Source organism: Xyrauchen texanus, chromosome 26 (genome assembly GCF_025860055.1).
Source record: "Xyrauchen texanus isolate HMW12.3.18 chromosome 26, RBS_HiC_50CHRs, whole genome shotgun sequence".
Taxonomy (NCBI): Eukaryota; Metazoa; Chordata; class Actinopteri; order Cypriniformes; family Catostomidae; genus Xyrauchen; species Xyrauchen texanus.
The window spans coordinates 10,783,150-10,802,245 of record NC_068301.1 but is presented as its reverse complement, the minus strand read 5'-3'; the positions used below and the strand labels follow the sequence as shown (position 1 = coordinate 10,802,245).

The window sequence follows — 19,096 nt, the reverse complement described above, 5'->3', positions numbered from 1 at the left end:
TTGCAAGTATCATTTAATCTGAAATCCAAATGCGTTAAAGTGTGTAATTCCATTTGCTGGCTCTTAAAGGGTTAACTGTTGTAATAAGTTGCTATCCTTAATAATCTCTTTATTTTCCTTATTCCTTCTACTCTGTTTATTTTATGTTTATTTTATGTTACATGTTGAGTGTCTGTCAAGTGTAGTGATATATTCTAGTTATTTGTATTAAACCCAATTATATGCTTGATTGTCTGTGTTTGTTGATCACAAAACAAAGCCTCTTTAATGTGCGATTTCAAGCTACGAGCTGATATTATCAAAGTAAGTTAACGTGCTTTTGATGAATTAGTTTATAAGCTTCTAACCCTTCTGAAGAATTGATCCGAGTACCAAATAAAGTGGTTCGCTGGACGAACTAACTGGTTGAGGTATAGCCTACGGGTCAATTCCATTACGGGTTATTAAAAATTAATATAGCCTTTCTGCATAATATATATATTCCTAATTAAATATAATCCGTTGTGTTTAATTATCTATATAATTTTGAAGCAGAATCTTGGACTATATAAGCCCTCCTTTTAAGGTTTTGGGGCATTTTTATATATATGTAGGTATCTGGGTCACCCGTATGATTAATCATTGATTTCGATCTTGAAATTAATTATACACTTCCCCAAACCTGACCTGGATACCCTACATATTATTATGGTGGAGAATGCGGGCACATTTTAAGCTTTGTTTTGTGAACGAATGCATTGTCAATTTTGTGTATTTTGGTTGTTAATTTTGTACGCGCGCCGAACTGAAAGGCACAAAGCCGATTCTCAGTTCAGCATTTAACAGCGGCTAAATATATGTCTTACATTGATTTCTGCCACTGTTGATTGCCACAGTAAACTGCGGTTCATAATATTAAAATTGCTTCTGTAAAGACGCGCTATATTTTAATATTACAAAACCCCCTGTTCAGAACGAGGTTCTTCTGTCGGGGCGATAGAAGACTGGGGAAAGCGATGCTCCTCTCCCCATCTTAATAAGGCCTGAAGATTATAACGTTATAAAATTAACTCCTGGTTTACATTGACGTAGCTAATCAATTGGAAACCTAATACATTTTGAATGAGTGCTATATTTCTAATGTGTATGGGAGCCGAACACAGACGTACAATTCCTGTGTTCATGTTTACTCGTAGTGCAGAAAAGAAAAAAAGAATCTGCCACGCCATTTATGTATACATAGCATAGCACCAGAAAGAAAGAAAGAAAAGACCCGCCGAGGTCTCAGTTGAACAAGTGTGATTTTGCAGAAGATCACAGCGCAACACGCGCCCAGATTTGAGTCACACTGAAATATAGGGTGTTATTTTGCTAACAAACAATAGAGGGCAGCCTGTAAAAGCTTGACTAGTTTTCAAGTTACTCCCACCCCATGACGTCATCTTGCGCGTGCGCAAGTACGCCATCGTGTGGGCATTAGCAGACAGGTCATATATATTTATTTAATTTGATTTTTCAAATTACTCCCACCCCATGACGTCATTGTGCTCGAGCACAAGTACGCCATCGTGTGGACATTCATTGTAGGTCATCTTTTTCCTCAAACCCTTTCTCCCTGTGGAGATTTACAGGGCAGTTTAACTGTCAATACATATTGGCATTTTCAAGCTTTGCATGTGCTAATATTATTGGATGTTAAACAATTCCTCTACCTCCGACTGTTACATTTAATTGGTTTCAAACAAAATTTGAATTAAAATTTAAAGTTAAGTCTCAGTCCAGTTGGTTTATTTCTTACAGCAATCTGGTTATCGTCGGACACAATTCTGATCTCTAACTTTTCTTACACTTATTCAGATTTGGTTTGAAACAAACAAATTTCGAATGTAAATCTGAATCAAGTCTCTCATGTCAATAATTAATAATTAATATGATTAATTATTATTAATTATTATTGATATAAAAAAAAAATTTTTTGTCAAAGTTTTTTTTCTTCTCTCCCTCTTTGATACTTTATTACGACTGTATCCTTACTATCTTAGATGCTTCGTGACATCTCTTTACAAGCTTATTTAAATTGAGTTTAACAAGTTGAATTCAATTTAAACTAAGTTTGGCCGTTAACCCTGCCTTGTTTACTTCTGTCTTTTCTTGTGGTCAAATTGTTTGATAATTAACATCATTATCAAACTTCTCGATTTATCATCAATTGGTAAAGCCTTGCCTGTTATTTCTACACACATAATTACTCAACTTGGTTTAAACAAGGAAGCCTTGATTCACTTTAAGACTTTCACTTGCTGAATCCTATTCTGTATTTGTATGTAGAATTCCCTAGTGTGCTGTGGTGATTCGACCGTCATCTCTGGTTGGTTCCCAGCAAGCTGGTTTGTCCGACCGGCGCTACCGACGCTGGCTGTATGTGAATCTCGGACTCTTCTGTCTCTTTTCATTGGTGCGGCACGCAACGACATCAGCAATTTGGCACTCCAAAGAGAGTCAACCCCGTCAGTCGACACACATGGCAAGTTTGGAATAATTACCTAAACCAGGGCCTAAAGAGGGGCCACTCTCACGAGGGTTCTAGGGAAAATCCAAATCTTGTTGTGCCGCCTGACAGTTGACACCTTGGTGTTGCCGGTTGTGTTTAAAGTCAAGTTGTTTGAGAGGGCGCACCGTGATAGTAGCAGAGGGCCGGGGACACTGCTGCCCAGTGTTCGGGACCGTTGGAAAGATTGACCACGCGCTGGTCCCCGGCAGAGTGACATCGATTCACCCCAGGCAAACTAAAAGAAGGTAAAATCCATCCACCAGTATAGGCCACATAATACTAGACATTCCCTTGGTCATTTAAGCATTTGACCCATTTCGCTTCTTTCTCTCCCCTAAGCCACACCCTCTTCCTAGGGTTTATACCTCGATAGCGCCCCACCCTGTTGGTCCTATCATAAACCCTAGCAGTGGTGGTAGACTTAGGCCCTTTTTCTCCTGCCTATCTATTCCTAACATTAATTGTGTTCTATTTTATTCTGCTGTTCTGTTCTGTCGTAGTGTGTACTTCCAGTTCACAGTAAGAAAGAGCCTACAAGAGCCATCAAGGAAAACTGAATAAAGAGACAAACAGGCAGCCCGCATCCTCAGATAACCCTTGTGGGCTGCCGCCTTGTCAAAGTCTTTATTTAGACCTGCACTGACCCGCGAAATTCGCCCACTAACTGTCTAACTGTCAACCCCAGTTAGTCAAAATTACGGCTTATAATAGCCACCTCATTGTAGCTCGCTAACCCTACGCGTACTTGCATTGGCCTCTTTGTGTGTGCTGTTCTGTTCTCTCGCCTACAGTAAGCCAGTATGTCCCGTTCGTCCAGTCCCGCAGCCCACTGGGATCACCTTGAGGCCTGGTTAAGCGCAATGACGGACACCGCCCTACCCAAGGACGCCAGGGACCTACAGCCCCTAGGTCAAGAGCAACTGGACCTGAATTGGACAGCCTATTGGCCCACAATCCAACACAAAGCTACAACCACAAAGAATGGACCAAGATCATCGGAAGTCTTGCCCACAATCTCGTCGCCCAGGCACGGATAAATGAGAAAAGCAATCTCGACCTGGAGCAAAAGGCCGCAGCACTAAAACTCCAAGCTGAGGAGGCCCGTAGGAACCAAGCAAAAACTCAGAGTCAACTAGATCAGCTACGCCTCGAGACCGAGGAACAACGGAAGGAAGAGGATGAAACAGACCCAGAACAGGAAAAGGAAGTAGAAAGACTTCAAAATGCCCTGGAAAACCTTCGCACGAGACACAGACCAAAGAGAACAGTCAGAGAGAAAAGCCAGAGAAGAACTCGACGACAAGTTGCAACAAGCCGAGTCTCTCCTTACAAGAGCAGAGACTGCACTCAAAGACAGAGATGCTAAAGCCAGAGCCTGTGAAAAGCATCTGAATATGGCCCGAGCTGAAATCCATGAACTTATTCAGTACAGAGACCATCTAAAATATGAACTTGACACTGTTCACAGAGAACTAAAACATTCTTATAAACTGCAAGATGAACAAAAAAGGGAAACGCACACCACAGAGTTTCCCCTGACCAGTGGGCCCAACCTTTTCAGCCAAGAACTCAGAGCTGACAAGGGGGGTGAAAGCCCACTGTTCAACATGTCACCAGCCAGCCTCCAAGAATCCCCGTCAGCAACAAAACGGTGGGAGCCCGCACACCAAAGCCTGGTCACTAACCACGGCATGGCTCCCAAAGAACTTGACAAGCTGGCCAGAAACATCCCTACTTTCACCCCAAATCCTGCAGGAGGCCACGATGTGCACGCCTACCTGCAAGACATAGACTTTCACTTGCACACTGTTCCCAACGTAACCATGCAGGACAGAGTGTACCTGCTAAGAATTACGTCTAGTCGCGACGTGCGCAGTTTCCTGGATCGACAACCAGAGACTGTCAAATCAGACTACCTACAGCTACGGCAGGTCTTCATCAGAGAGTTCTCTGATCCAGAGTCAGAACAAGGACTCATCGCCGCTATGGACCTCAAACAGGCCCGACTGGAAACTCCACAGGCCTACTACAGCCGCGATCCGACGAGCCTACTCGGAGCACGGAACGAATCTGGCATGGAAGAAGATTTCAACTTCAAAACTCTTTTTCTCCGAAACCTGCATCCCACGGTGAGCCATCACTTAGGGGTCCTGGCCTGCCCTCGTAGCATGACTACCCAACAGCTGCGAGACTTAGCCCATAAAGCTTTCACCAAACAGAAGATTGCTTCTGAAAAGACTGTAAAAAATCCAACCATTTGCCCTGTCACTGATCAGCTCAGAGCTGGCCCTAGAGGGCTCCCACCAGCACCACAGTTACAGACCTTTTTACCACGAGTCAAGACCGCTCCATGACAGAAGAGGGCAGCACGACCGTGATGGTGCCCGCCCTAAGCACCAAAGCTGGCGCTCTGAAAGATTCTACGACGGCCCACGGCCACCCCACAACCAAAAGGGTGGAATCACGTGGGAAGCCAACCGACGGCCCAGACAGAACCGAACCCCATCGACGAGAACGCCAAAACCAGACAGCCCGCAGCGGAACACCTCGTGGCATGCATCAGGCAAGTTCAAGTCCGAGCCTACCCCACAGAAAAACAGTGAGGCCACGGCGGAGACCGCAGAGATCCTGAAGGTTCTGAAAGAGCTTCTTCATAAGAAACATCACAAGGAAGACAAAGAGGACAGGTCAGACTCCGCATGACTAAGTGTAAGGCCTGAAACCAACACCCTTCCTGACTGCCCTCCTAATGAACCAAGCACCCAGAGCACCGCTCTTCAGATACAGACTACCGAACCAGCTATCACATCACCAAGTGACAGCGACACCCACTCACTGCCATTGACAACCACACATCCTGCAGCGGACAACCCAGTCCGTCACACCAGTGACCAAGCCCCTAAGATACCAGAGAGTGCTGTTTTGGTTGTGTGTCTCTGCACCGAGTCACCTGACACCGACCCTAACTGCTTATCGATCACCACACAAGCCCCAACACCAAAACTCCTGGGGAATCTGATCGAAAAGGGGTAGCACGAAAACTCTATCTCGCCATCACTGTGGAACATGAGGTGAGACTCGAAGCCCTGGTAGACACCGGAGCAGACCTCACCTTGATGTCAGCTGAACTTTTGAAAGACTCAAATTTGAAGCTAAAACACAAAATCGAACTCTAAACTCTCAGAATTGTGTGCTGAATGTCCAGTCATACAGCCAAAATGACGTCCGGCTGGAACAAGTAGCTCCCATTCACCTAACAATTGGTCCTATGAGCGTGGTACACCCTGTGTACATCTCACCGATGGACACATATCCCTCCTCATCGGAAAGGATCTACTAGACCGCTTCGAGCCCCTGCTGGACTTCAGACAGCTGAAGATGTGGGCTCAAGTGCGAGAACCTCTCCCCTTCAGCCACCCCGATCACCTGAACCAGACTGTCAGGTCACAAAGGTCACGGGAACTCTCACAGCCAGCCACAGTGACACAACATCAGCACCAGAGCGAGATTCAAGTTCGCTACTCTGCGCATTTCAACTCACCCAAGACTTTGACTCCTTCTGCCCCAAGGTCACAGCTGACCTGCACTTGAATGGTGTAACTGCCACTGACATCATACTAGCACTATGGGCAGACAACTCAGCCATCAGCCTCTCCCTATACAATGCTCTCATTGAAGACACACCGACCTTCCATCTGTCAGCAAGCGCACCCGCTTTCCTTTGAACTCCTTCCCATCAACAATGGTGACTGCCAAAAGGATCTGCGCTTTGAACTTGAAGTGGAACTACCGGTGTTTGACCCACTACTTCTTGGTCCTTCCAGACCTGCCCCATGATGTCTACATTGGAGCAGACATTCTGATTCGCCTCAACGCTCATGTAGACATTATTAATGAGGTCTTGTGGGCCCCACTGACTTTACAGCCTCCTGTAATTCCAACCAACACTGCTAACCTCCGGTCAGGCCAGACCATTCCAGAGGTCTGCACCTTGGTCAGCTTAACAGGAAACTGTAGTACCAGCATACACCAAAGGGGTCGCTGTTCGGCTCAACATGCGCTGTGGTCAAACCCTAAACCACACGCTGGGTTTCTTTCAACCTTCACCCGAATGCGTTGAACTTGGACTCACGCTGGAAGCCACGCCCTCACTGAAGTGTCATCCCGTGCTGTTTACATCCTCTTCAACAACTGCATGGCAATGGACATAACAATTCCAAAAGCCTACCGGGCAGGATGGCTAGTGAGCCACGACTTTCATGACTTTGAACTAACATTACCAATCATTGGACCCATCCCAGCTTCAATGATACCCGAAGGGCACACAGACAACACCGTCTTCACAACCCCCTTCAAAATCATCTCCATAACTTCAGTCATGCCAGTGGACAAAGACCAGGTATGCAGAACAGAACTGACAAAGGACCAACACCTTGCAGTATACACAGTCTCCAAACAGCCTACCTGCGAGATTGATCGACACTGCCGCACCTCTGCCTACCAACACGACAGACGACATACCGACAGAGGAGCCATACCCAGGATTTGAGTCTCAAGTTCAGCAAATTCTAAAAGACGCTGACGCTAATTAACAACGATGCAGATCGACAAGAACTCAGACGAGTCCTTTACAAGTTCAAAGCATCATTTGCCAAAGACTCTTTAGATTGTGGTCTCACCGAGCTCCACACCGTGCGCATCCCAACGCACCCTAGTGCTCCTCCCACATTTGTCAGGCAGTACAAGATCCCCATCGCGTCACACGAACCGGTGCAAGAGATCATCGACTCCATGCTTGAAAAAGGTGTCATCCGTCCATGCAACAGCACCTATTCTGCCCCCATCGGGCCCGTCCTCAAACCAAACGGCAAGTGGCGACCCACCATTGACTACAGGAAACTGAATCAACAAGTGCCACTGTCACGATGGCCCATGACTCAGCTGGAGCAGGAAATACCCAGAATCAGAGGAGCCACCATCTTCTCTACCCTCGATGTGGCCTCTGGATTCTGGACCATACCAGTGCATCCAGAAGATCAGCACAAGCTAGCTTTCACTTTCGGAAACAGACAATTCACTTTCACAAGGTGTCCGCTTGGCTATGCCAACTCACCTGCTGAGTTCAACATCTTCCTGAACAAAGCATGCCCAGATGCCAGAACAAGAGGTAATCTTATCTACGTTGATGATGTTCTCATGAAGAGCACAACAGTGGCTGACCACATGAAAGAAATAGACTATGTTTTGAACCAATTGTCCACTGCTGGCGCCAAGATCGCCCTCCACAAAGGACAGTGGTGCCAAACCAAGGTCAACTACGTGGGCCTACTCATAGGATCACAGGGCATCGAACCACAGTCCAGCCGTATTCAAGCCGCTCAAAACATCAAGCCACCCACCAACATCTCAGAGCTGCGAAGTTTCCTAGGGGTGTGCAATTACTCGCGGCAGTTCATCGAGAGCTACTCAGACATTGCAAAACCTCTAACTGCCCTTCTGAAAAAAGACTGCCCATTTGTATGGACAGAGGTCCAAAAACAGGCCATGGACGAGCTAAAACGACACCTCTGCACCGCCCGTGCCTGGCTTACCCGGACCCACAAAAAGAGTTCTACTTAGAAGCTGGATTCTCCAGCCACTGTCTCAGTGCTGGCCTGTACCAACGGCATGACCAAGACAAGAGAGTAATCGCATATGCCAGCAAGACACTTCTTCCACCCGAGAGTAAATTCTCAGACTGTGAAAAAGCTCTGCTCTGCACTGTATGGGCCATCCAGAGATTCTCCAACTACATTGGAGCCCAAAAGGTTATCATAGAGACTTGCCACCAGCCTGTCATGTTTCTCAACAGCCAGCGTATCCGAGATGGCGTGGTCACCAATTCACGCATAGCCACGTGGTTAATGGCCCTCCAGGGGCGCAATGTTGAGGCACGATATGCTCAGAATCACAAGTCGGCACTAGGCAATGGCCTGGCTGCCTGCCAGAACTGCTCTGATAACACACCAGCTACAACGATGGATATGGAAGAACCCCAACAACAACAACTAACCTGTCACAGGTTCTTTGAAGAAAATGCGTGCCAAGGTATGCCCACAGCCTACGCCGATGGATGCTCCTACAACCAAGAGGGCATTCGTCAAGCAGGAGCAGGTGTATTATGGGTAAATGACCTGCCGTGCCCACCACAACACTTCAAGCTGGGCCCGCAGTCATCACAGTATGCGGAGGTTGCAGCCATTCTCATAACTCTGCAAATCGCATCGACCTATAACATCAAAGAACTCCTAATCTGCACAGACTCAAACTACGCCAGACTCAGTTTCACATGCCACCTTCCAAACTGGAAACAAAATGGCTTTAAAACTTCGAACGGCAAGCCTATCAAACACCAACACCTGTTCCAAGAATGTGATGACATCACAAGAAATCACAACATGATTGTCTACTGGAAGAAGGTGAAAGGACACTCAAGGCAACCAGGCCTTGACAAAGACTTGAACGACCAAACCGATGCACTTGCCAAGACTGGCGCACTGCACGGTACTCTATGGTCACCTCCAACCCTCCCACCCACCATGAACGTTGCAGTGATAACCCGAAGCAAACGAACTTTTCCTGCAACAGTGCCAACCTCACAGCCTCTAACGCTGACTCCGCAGATGTCAAACAACGACATAGCGGACATGCAAGCCTCTGACACATCCATAAAGACTTTCCTGAACCACCTCTCTGACCCCACCAACCACCCTCTACCGCCGTCTGACCTCACTGACAACCCGTGCCTCAGACGACTGCATGACATAAAGCACATGCTGCGTGTGATCAAAAACGTTTTGTGGTATGCACCTGATGACACCACAGCGCCAAGGCTCGTGGTGCCACAGTGCCTAAGGGGGGTCATGCTAAGTTATGCCCACGACGCACCATGTGCTGGGCACCACGGCGCCAGAGCCACTTACGAGACACTGAAACAAGTGGCATACTGGCCCCGCATGCAGGAACAGGTGACAGAATATGTCAGAGAATGCCTGGTTTGCTGCCAGTTTCAACCGGCAAACCCAAACCACAGAGCTCCACTGCAACACAGGAGAGTCACATTCCCATGGTCAGACCTCCAAATCGACTGGGTAGGACCTCTGCCCAGGTCGACGAGGGGCAACAAATACTTCCTCACAGTCGTGTGCCAGTTCACAAAGTGGGTAGAGTGTCTTCCAGCACCCAACGACACTGCCCAGACCACGGCATGCCTCCTGATGAACCACATCTTCTCCAGGTTCGGACTGCCCCTGAGAGTCAACTCAGACAGAGGCACTCACTTTACGGCTGAGATTATGCAACAGATCTGGAAACTCCTGGGAGTCCAAGTTCAACTACACGTCAGTCATCATCCAATCTCATCTGGACAAGTGGAACGATCGAACCGAACCGTGGTCAGTATGTTGAAGAAGTATGTGTCTGCCAACCAGAAGGACTGGGATGTAAAACTCCCGCTGGTGCTAATGGCTCTCAGAGCCACCCCACAGAACTCGACTCACGTGTCTCCCTTCGAACTAATGACTGGGCGGCAGATGACACTGCCACTGCATCTGCTGTATCAGCCAGGAGACTCCAGCCTCGTCACAGCCTGCACCACTCACCAGTACCTCGACGAGCTACACCGGCACCTGAAAGCAACATTTGCTTTTGCACAACAACAGCTTCAAAAGAGTGCCGAAGGACAGAAAGCATACTATGACCAGAAAGCGTCGCACCAAGAACTGGACGTGGGCGACAGGGTCTGGTATTATAGCTTCATTCAGCCATCCCGCACAGCCTCCCATCGGCTGTCAAAGAAATTACTGCCCCACTGGACAGGACCCCACGAAATCATTGACAAACTCTCCCCGGTGGCGTACCGGATCCAACTAAACCGGAGACAGAAAGAGCCGGTTCTCAAATGGGTCCACCGTAATCAAATAAAACGACATATGGCCGACAGGGAAAAGCGGGGAGGGGCCAATGCAAACTAACCTGATACCCTTAAGCCTCAGTACAAACCGTGCTGGCCTCCGCCATCACCACGACGACTGACCCAGTACAACTACACCTTGCCTACTCTCTGGGTAGCGCCATCCCACTCTACATCGACCCCGAGCAGAGGGAAGTGGGTTTTCACCTGAACCTACCCATCATAGAGTCAAGCCAAATCTACCGGCTCAAGGACATTGTCAACATCGGGTTTTGGAAAAGTAACACGCACATCAAGATCCACACCCCAGACGTGGTGGCCTACCACGACAGCGACCTACGGCTGTACCTGGCCCCAAATCTGCACATGTGCACGTTGACCAAAGACATTCACTACCTCTGCCCCAGCAAACCCTTCCTCAGAGACAACACTGACGGAATCTGCGGGCTGCAACACCTGGGCAGCGATACCCGCTGCCCCGCCGATGCCAAGCCTCGCACTCAAGTCACCGAGACACAAGCCGAGATCGTAGGTGACAGGTGGCTCGTTAACACTCCTGTGCGCACAGCTACACTCACCTACGACCAGCATGACACCGCCACCCGTCTCACCTTGCCCAACCAGAGCATGTGGACTCAAGTCCCGAAAGAATCAAAACCTCACCCTAGATCCAGAACTGGAACTATGGATCGAAAGAGAGGGCTCCCAGTTAATTGACATTGCTCCGATCGACACAGCCCTCCAAGCCTTGTCTCGAATGCCCCTCGTGACCACCTCACCTGTTGTCCGAGCCTGGACCGCAGCGGACACTGCGCTGTGCATCTCTATGGGAATCAGCCACCTCCTGACACTAGGCCTGGCCTTCATCCTGTACAGGAGGCTCAACGAGATGCAAACATCCACAGCCAAGCTCACGAAAGCCATGTCCGTAGGTTTCCGACGGAACCCCGGAAAGAGGGTACCACAACAGAGACCACTCTGAACCTCATCGAATTGAGCCCTCCGTCTGAATAACCACCTACTACAACACCCTCATGATTCACCTGCCATCCGCCATTGTGATGATTGTCGTCCGATGATGTCTCCCACAGGGACGTCACCTGACGAAAAAGGGGACTGTAGCGTCTGGAGGAATCAATGAATGGAGAATCATGGACTCGGCTATTTTGGAGACAAAAGGGCCTCTGTAAGATCACGGAAATGGTCTGTGTTAGTATGAGGAACTTTTGTCAGAGAGACAATCCAACTATTGACAGAGGATCCTCGTGATGCCCCCCACACACACATGTGACATCCTCGTGTGACCATGTGAGGAAAAACCATGTGGAACTTTGAATTAGAAATGTGTGTGCCTTTCCCATAAAGCCTAAAAGGGCTTATTTGTAATGAAAAGTGTTTTAATCCCTGTGTGCTGTGCATTTTGGTGTTAGATCAAAACTAGTAGAATGGTTTAACATGTGTGTAGTTTTAAACCCTGAGGTTTCATATTTAACAGCCCAAGGGTGTATATTCCTTTTAAGTGATACCAAACACATTTTTCTTGGTATCAAATTAAACCTTACTGATGTGTCCTAACGGAATATACATATAAGATAACCTTAGAACTGTGTTCTGTTAGTTTTTATCATCTTTTGAGTTGTTCAAAGCGAAGGTCTGACTAAATCATGAAGTATGCAAATGAGCTTTGACCAGACAAAGGGAGCAAATTCACGCCCAAAACGGAGGGGCCTCATTGGGTCACTTCTCTCACAGGAGGCGTGACCTCCCTACTTTAAAGGTCAGATCCAGCATTGACTCGCTCTCTTCTCTTCGAAACTCTTCCTCAAGGACTCCCAAGCTTGTGCCAGGCTACGGCCTTGTCTCTCTTACTCTCTTCTTCTGGATCTCTTCAAGCCATCTTACACTTCTTCTCCCGATCTTCTGCAACTCTCCGAACTCTGCAACTCTCCGGAACACTCGTCAACTATTCAACAAGTATTCCTAAGACGCTTGAACTTCTCGGAACAACCCTTCAATTCCTCCTCAAGTGAGTCTCAACTCCACGCTCTGGAAACACCGAACCGAAATCCTCCGTCTCAAGAAAGCCACGAGGACGCGACATCCACGCAGCCTTGCTCAGCCACACATAGGCCCATTTTGCAAGTATCATTTAATCTGAAATCCAAATGCGTTAAAGTGTGTAATTCCATTTGCTGGCTCTTAAAGGGTTAACTGTTGTAATAAGTTGCTATCCTTAATAATCTCTTTATTTTCCTTATTCCTTCTACTCTGTTTATTTTATGTTTATTTTATGTTACATGTTGAGTGTCTGTCAAGTGTAGTGATATATTCTAGTTATTTGTATTAAACCCAATTATATGCTTGATTGTCTGTGTTTGTTGATCACAAAACAAAGCCTCTTTAATGTGCGATTTCAAGCTACGAGCTGATATTATCAAAGTAAGTTAACGTGCTTTTGATGAATTAGTTTATAAGCTTCTAACCCTTCTGAAGAATTGATCCGAGTACCAAATAAAGTGGTTCGCTGGACCGAACTAACTGGTTGAGGTATAGCCTACGGGTCAATTCCATTACGAGGTTATTAAAATTAATATAGCCTTTCTGCATAATATATATATTCCTAATTAAATATAATCCGTTGTGTTTAATTATCTATATAATTTTGAAGCAGAATCTTGGACTATATAAGCCCTCCTTTTAAGGTTTTGGGGCATTTTTATATATATGTAGGTATCTGGGTCACCCGTATGATTAATCATTGATTTCGATCTTGAAATTAATTATACACTTCCCCAAACCTGTCCTGGATACCCTACAATATATATATATATATATAAATATATAAGCCTATATATGCCTGAATATATAAGTGTATTTTCTTATTATTGTATTTGAAAGTGCTGAAAAAGTAATCTAAAATATTTAATTACGATACTGACGTAATAAAGACAGAATACATTACAAATAAAAATTTTACAGCATGTATTCTGTAATCTGTAGCTGAATATTTTTTTAAAGTAACCTTCCCAACCCTGGAAATACATCATTAGCTAGTGCACATTCAGTATGCACAGACTGAAGTGTATGTTATTTACCATGATGAAGTTCCAGGAGTTGATAAGCTGGATATCTCGCATGAGGCACTGCCAGGACAGCAGGCTCTTCATATCCACATGCAGCTTTTGGCACAGAACCATCAGCCTCTGCAGACTTGCATCCAAACTGAGGATCAAAACAGAATAAAATATAACAAAGTTTCAAAGAGAAATACTGATCAAAAGTATTTGGTTTATATTGCAACATTTGCCTAAATGAATCACAACAAACCACCCGTCTGTTCTCCCTGATCTCAAAGATATAATGAATATGTTGAATTTGATTGTGCTGCCAATTGAAAGAACAGAGGTTAAATGAGGTTAGGCTGTTTTGAGTTACCCAGAGCTCATATCCATGGCCTCTTTATTGCTGGGAGGGATGTTGAAACAGATGGATGGTACTGTGGCTTCATTCCCACTGGAGTTTCGCACTTTCCACTTGTACGGTTGGGAGTTGTTCACCAGGGCACACTCGTCTCCTTTGTGCACTGTGATCTGGGCCAAAAGAATGAAGGAGTTATGGTTATGTTAATAGAGAAAATACTGACTGACAATTTATAAAACTTGATTTTTGGTGATTAAAATGGATTAACTTTTGCATTAGTTAAATGCAGTGACTAAGAACATGATCAAGACAATGGGTACGGCTGATTATTAATGAACAATTTTTTTTTCCACTGAAAGCTTGATAAATATGGTTTCATGGTAAAAAGAGGATGATACCATTATACTTTGATATATACCACAGTTCTGAATTATTTGCATGTACCATGGTTTTTCAAGGTACTTCACAGTATGCCACTGTATACATGCCCAAAAATGGTATTGCCATGCAGTATATTGGTACTTTTTTGTTAGGAGTTATTAATTTTAGTTAATTTGATCACCCATAGACAAGAGAAAACAAGTGAAAGGTTTGGCTTACCTCCATTTGTTTGTAGTCACAGACAGCTTGAACAGGTAATTTGCCCTTGACAGGGTTAGCCGGGTTCCTTGGTTTAAGCTGGATGATGGTCTTGGCTCTCCTTTTGAGGCCCTCAAGGTGTGTCTTAAACTCATTCAGCTGATTTTTCTCCTCCTGCAGGCCAAAGGAACAGTGTCACATGTAGAAAATACATTGATCGATTCTTAAAGGAATAGTTCACCTAAAAAGGATCATTCTTTCATCATTTACTCACCCTAATGCCATCCCATATGTGCATGACTTTCGGTCTTCTGCAGATCACTAATGAAGATTTTTAGAAGAATATCTCAGCTTTTAGGTCCATACAATGCAAGTGAATTGTGACCAAAACTTTGAAGCTCTAAAAAGCACACAAAAGAAGCACAAAAGTAATCCATATGATTCCAGTTGTTTAATCCATGTCTTCAGAATTGATCCTTTCGGTTTTGTGTGGATCTTATTGGATCACTTCTGAAGACATGGATTAAACCACTGGAGTTGTATGGACAAATTTATGCTCCCTTTATGTGCTTTTTTGGAGCTTCAAAATTTTGGTCACCATTCACTTGCATTGTATGGAGCTACAGTACAGAGTTGATATATTCTTCTAAAAAGCTTTGTTTGTGTGCTGCAAAAGAAAGTCATACGCATCTGGCATGGCATGAGGGTGAGTAAATGAGTGAGATCATTAAAACATTTTGGGTGAACTATTCCTTTAATTCTAAAAGTTTGCATATTGAAAACTGTAAAACTGTCTTAATGAAAACTGAAAGTCCATGATCATTTTTTTTTATTTCCTTATAAACATAAGTGTTCATTGGGTTGTAAAATCAAATTCATGAAAATCAGACACATGATCATGTTAAAGGGGTCATATAATGCCATTTTTGTACAAGTTAATATGAATCTTTAGGGTCTAAATGAAAACTTTGTAATATACGTTTATTAAAAATTCTCATTAGTATTTTAAGAAAACACTAATTTTACTTGCTCAAAAACAGCTCTGCTTTCAGCACGCCGTTTCAGTGCATATGACTTTAAATGATAATGAGCTTTGGTCACCCCGCCCCTCCGTACACAGAACGTCGTAACGTTATGGAAAACATGCCGTAATATACCCTGAGTGTAAACATTAGCCACATTCATTGTGAAGCGTGCAAGCGATTTGCAAAGATTAATATAAAGGTTAATAAAACGTTACACTTACTTCTTCTGGAGGTGCAGAGGGAATATAAATAGTTGGTACCGAATCTTTTTTCAGCAGCAGCTTCTTAGCAAAACCAGCTTTATATTGACCCTTGTTTATAAAGCAGTCTGGTGAAAAATGATTCGCGCAAACATGAACGCATTGACGTTGCTCGTGGGGAATATTCCCATCGTAAACAAAACTCAGCCACTGCGTCTTCAGCGGTTCAGATTTAGGAACATCAAAATGACTGCTGTGTTCGTTATTACACCGAAGAACAGAACACCACAATCGCTTAGGCACCATTCTGCTCCAGTGTATCAACAATGATGACGGACTATGATTGACAGCTCGCTCACGAGCGAGGGCGGGTCTGTGTTGAAACACTGCTGTCAATCAACAATCCTGGGAGGGGCGGCCGACCGTGTGACGTCACACGGTCGAACGGCTCGATTTGAGGCAGGGGAAAATATATAAGGAGATTAAAACAAAAACACTGGATGGATTTTTAGCATTTATAGGATGGTTGTGTACAGGCACAGCCAACACACATTTCAGTACAATCAACTTGAAAAAGTGCATGTACCATTATATGACCCCTTTAAGACTCACCACTGCATCCTGCAGCAGATCCTCTAGCCTTGTGACTGTGATAGAGCGATCGCACACATATTTCTTCTTCATCATGTCTTCCATCTTCTTCAACCTCTCTTCAGCATCTTTAACATCTGAGAAGAACTGTAGAGCACAAGACATGGCTAGGAGGTCAAAACAGTTCAGTTAAATTAGATAATTTGGACAAACCCAACATCTACATGCATAGAGCTGTGTTGATGTCTGTACCTGGAAGTAAGCAGTGTTTTCTTTTAGATGAGTCTCAATGCAGCAGCAGAGTTGAAGGATCCAACTCCACTGTGTCTGAAGAGCTGTTGAGAAAGCCTATAGAGGAACAGTTTGCAAACAGCTTGAGTTACAACCATTACAACCCAGAATTTTCTGCTGAAATATATATGTTGACAACATATTCCTCATGCCACTTTGTAGCTCTATAATACTATGACTTGGAACAGAACCTCTGTATGTTTTGTACAGAAAATAAATAACTAAATTAATAAATATAAAAATGTTTGTACCTCCACAGTCTTCCTGGCAGGATGACCCTCTTTCTGCAGTTTGTCTCCAGTCGCTTGGACATTGTTCATCCTCTTCTCTCTCTGTTCAAGTTCTCGCATTAAACCCTAAAATATAGAACCATTGTCTCAATAACATGAGCCTTTATTGATGTTATTATTAAATGCAATTAAATGATCACCTTAACGCACAACTAAAGTGTGCAGAGTTGTTTGTAATTAAAAAGGACATCATAGCATCAAAAGGAGCCAGCTAAGAATTCAGAAGTGTTTAGGTCTTACTGAATAGTTGTCCTTCTTGGCAGTCATGTTGGAGTTTCGATCACTCCAGTCGTAGTTCAACTCCTCCTCTTCTTTCTCGTTCAACCACATCAGTTCTTTGGTGGCAGCAACAATAAAAGCATGTAACTGATCCAGACTGCGCAGTCGTGCTTTGGAAGAATTCTTATGTGGAACAATAACAAAAATTAACCAACTAACAAATTAGCTCATTTTAATTGATCAGATGCTGTTTACTGTGATTTAAACTGGTATATAGTACAGATGGAGATTGGTGTGTATTGGTACTAATTTTAAAAGCATACCAGCAGTTTGCCGTACTGCAGGTCCAGCTTGCCCAAGTATTCTCGATAGGCTCCCTTACTGACAGGGGTCAGCTGATTCTTAAAAGGAGAAACAATTCTGTTGGTTTTCATGTGATATTCAGTGCAGTCTTCACTGCAGTTATTCACTGTCACCCAAATGCAATGAATTTTGACTGGAGTTTGCTATTTAAATACTAAGATTTATTGTTGAGAACCTTATTGTTTGTTCTCAAGTACACATGTGTTACTGCTATTGTACGATACAAACACTATTGTTACTGATTTCATGCAAAGAGGTTAGCGAATCAGAACAGTCTTAAAGGTACAGTACCAAAATAGGCTGTTTATTTCTAAATGTCAGAGAGAGTTTATAAAATTATCAATTGAAACTCAATTACAACTGTTTTGGTGGAAGAAACCTTGACTAACATGATAAGTATCTAATTATCTAATGAAAGTGTAGAAATGTTTGCCTTTAAGACTACTTAGACAAATGAAATATAGAAACATGCATGACATGTTTACGCTCTAAACTACCTCATCAGCCCGTGCACGATCAATCTTATATTTGAAGTCTTCTATAGACTGGTGAAGGCCACGGTGGCTACCAAGTTGTGACTCCACAGAGGGCAGGTCTTCGCCCCACTCTGCCCCATCGATGCGTTTCTGGTTCTCCTCCACCCAGGCCACGAGGTCCTGAATGTATTTGAGAGTGACTTCATCTAGCTCAGGCCTAATGCGTTGGGGAGATTGCTGCAACGTTTGGACCTGGGAGATCTGGGTCATGGGCATTTGTGTCATGGGCACCTGCGACACAGTCACGCCAGACTTTAGACGCAGATTATACTCGCTGCGCAGGTTAACCAGACGCTCATGGAGACGGTATACCCTGAGAGAAAAGACAGAGGAAGGTTACTGATGCGGTCACAAAGACAGAGTTGTGCGAGGTTAAATTAGTTTTATTTATTTATACAATAATTAGTTCTGATACTCTAATCTGATTGGATTCAGTATAACTGATTCAGTATAACAGCACTGAGATACTTCATTCTTTGTTGTACTCTGCTTGTCTTTGTTTGTGGCATTTCAGACAGACTTGCATGCAAAAATAAAACATTTCATCCTGCTTTGGCTTCATTTAGGACTATTTATGTTCGGAGAGCAAAAATAGACAAACTAACTGGCCACAATCTGTCTAAAATGTATGTGGCTCATATTCACTTCTTTTTATAGAACTATGGCATAAAAGCAATATCAAACCTGATAAATTGTGGAATAATGTTTACTGAACTTTCTTTAGTCAAATGCACTTATACACACATTATATTTTTATTTAAAAATCCTGGATCATCCCTTACGACAATAGCAATATTGTTTTCCCATGTGACAGGAATAAAGAAGTAACAACTCAAAAAAACAAATTGAGTACAGCATCATTCATATTTTTGTGTTAAGGGTATTGCACTTAAACCTATATTCTAGCATTGAGCAAATACAACATGGATCTAGTTTCCACTGTATTTCTACTGACCTTCTGTACATCTGCTCTGCCTGTAGGTGGCGCCCATCTTTCAGTAACTGCACATCATTGAAAAGGTATCGGATCATGTTTTCAGCCTTGTTCAGATCGGCTTCTATCTCAGTCCTGTGCTGGATGGGCTTTCCTGCACTCAGCAG

At 44.3% G+C, this 19,096-nt stretch overlaps 1 protein-coding gene across 1 annotated transcript; it reads right to left on the bottom strand.

The window, feature by feature from the left end:
• Nucleotides 1-13,531: 13,531 nt before the first annotated feature.
• LOC127619471 (plectin-like) lies at nucleotides 13,532-19,027 on the bottom strand. The gene is made up of 10 exons (XM_052092319.1): nucleotides 18,951-19,027; nucleotides 17,957-18,308; nucleotides 17,420-17,497; nucleotides 17,118-17,279; nucleotides 16,839-16,943; nucleotides 16,549-16,644; nucleotides 16,318-16,443; nucleotides 14,502-14,654; nucleotides 13,917-14,071; nucleotides 13,532-13,703 (listed from the first exon to the last, which is right to left on the bottom strand). The coding sequence occupies exons 1-10, from the start codon at nucleotides 19,025-19,027 to the stop codon at nucleotides 13,532-13,534; spliced, it is 1,476 nt and encodes a 491-aa protein (XP_051948279.1).
• Nucleotides 19,028-19,096: the final 69 nt, after the last annotated feature.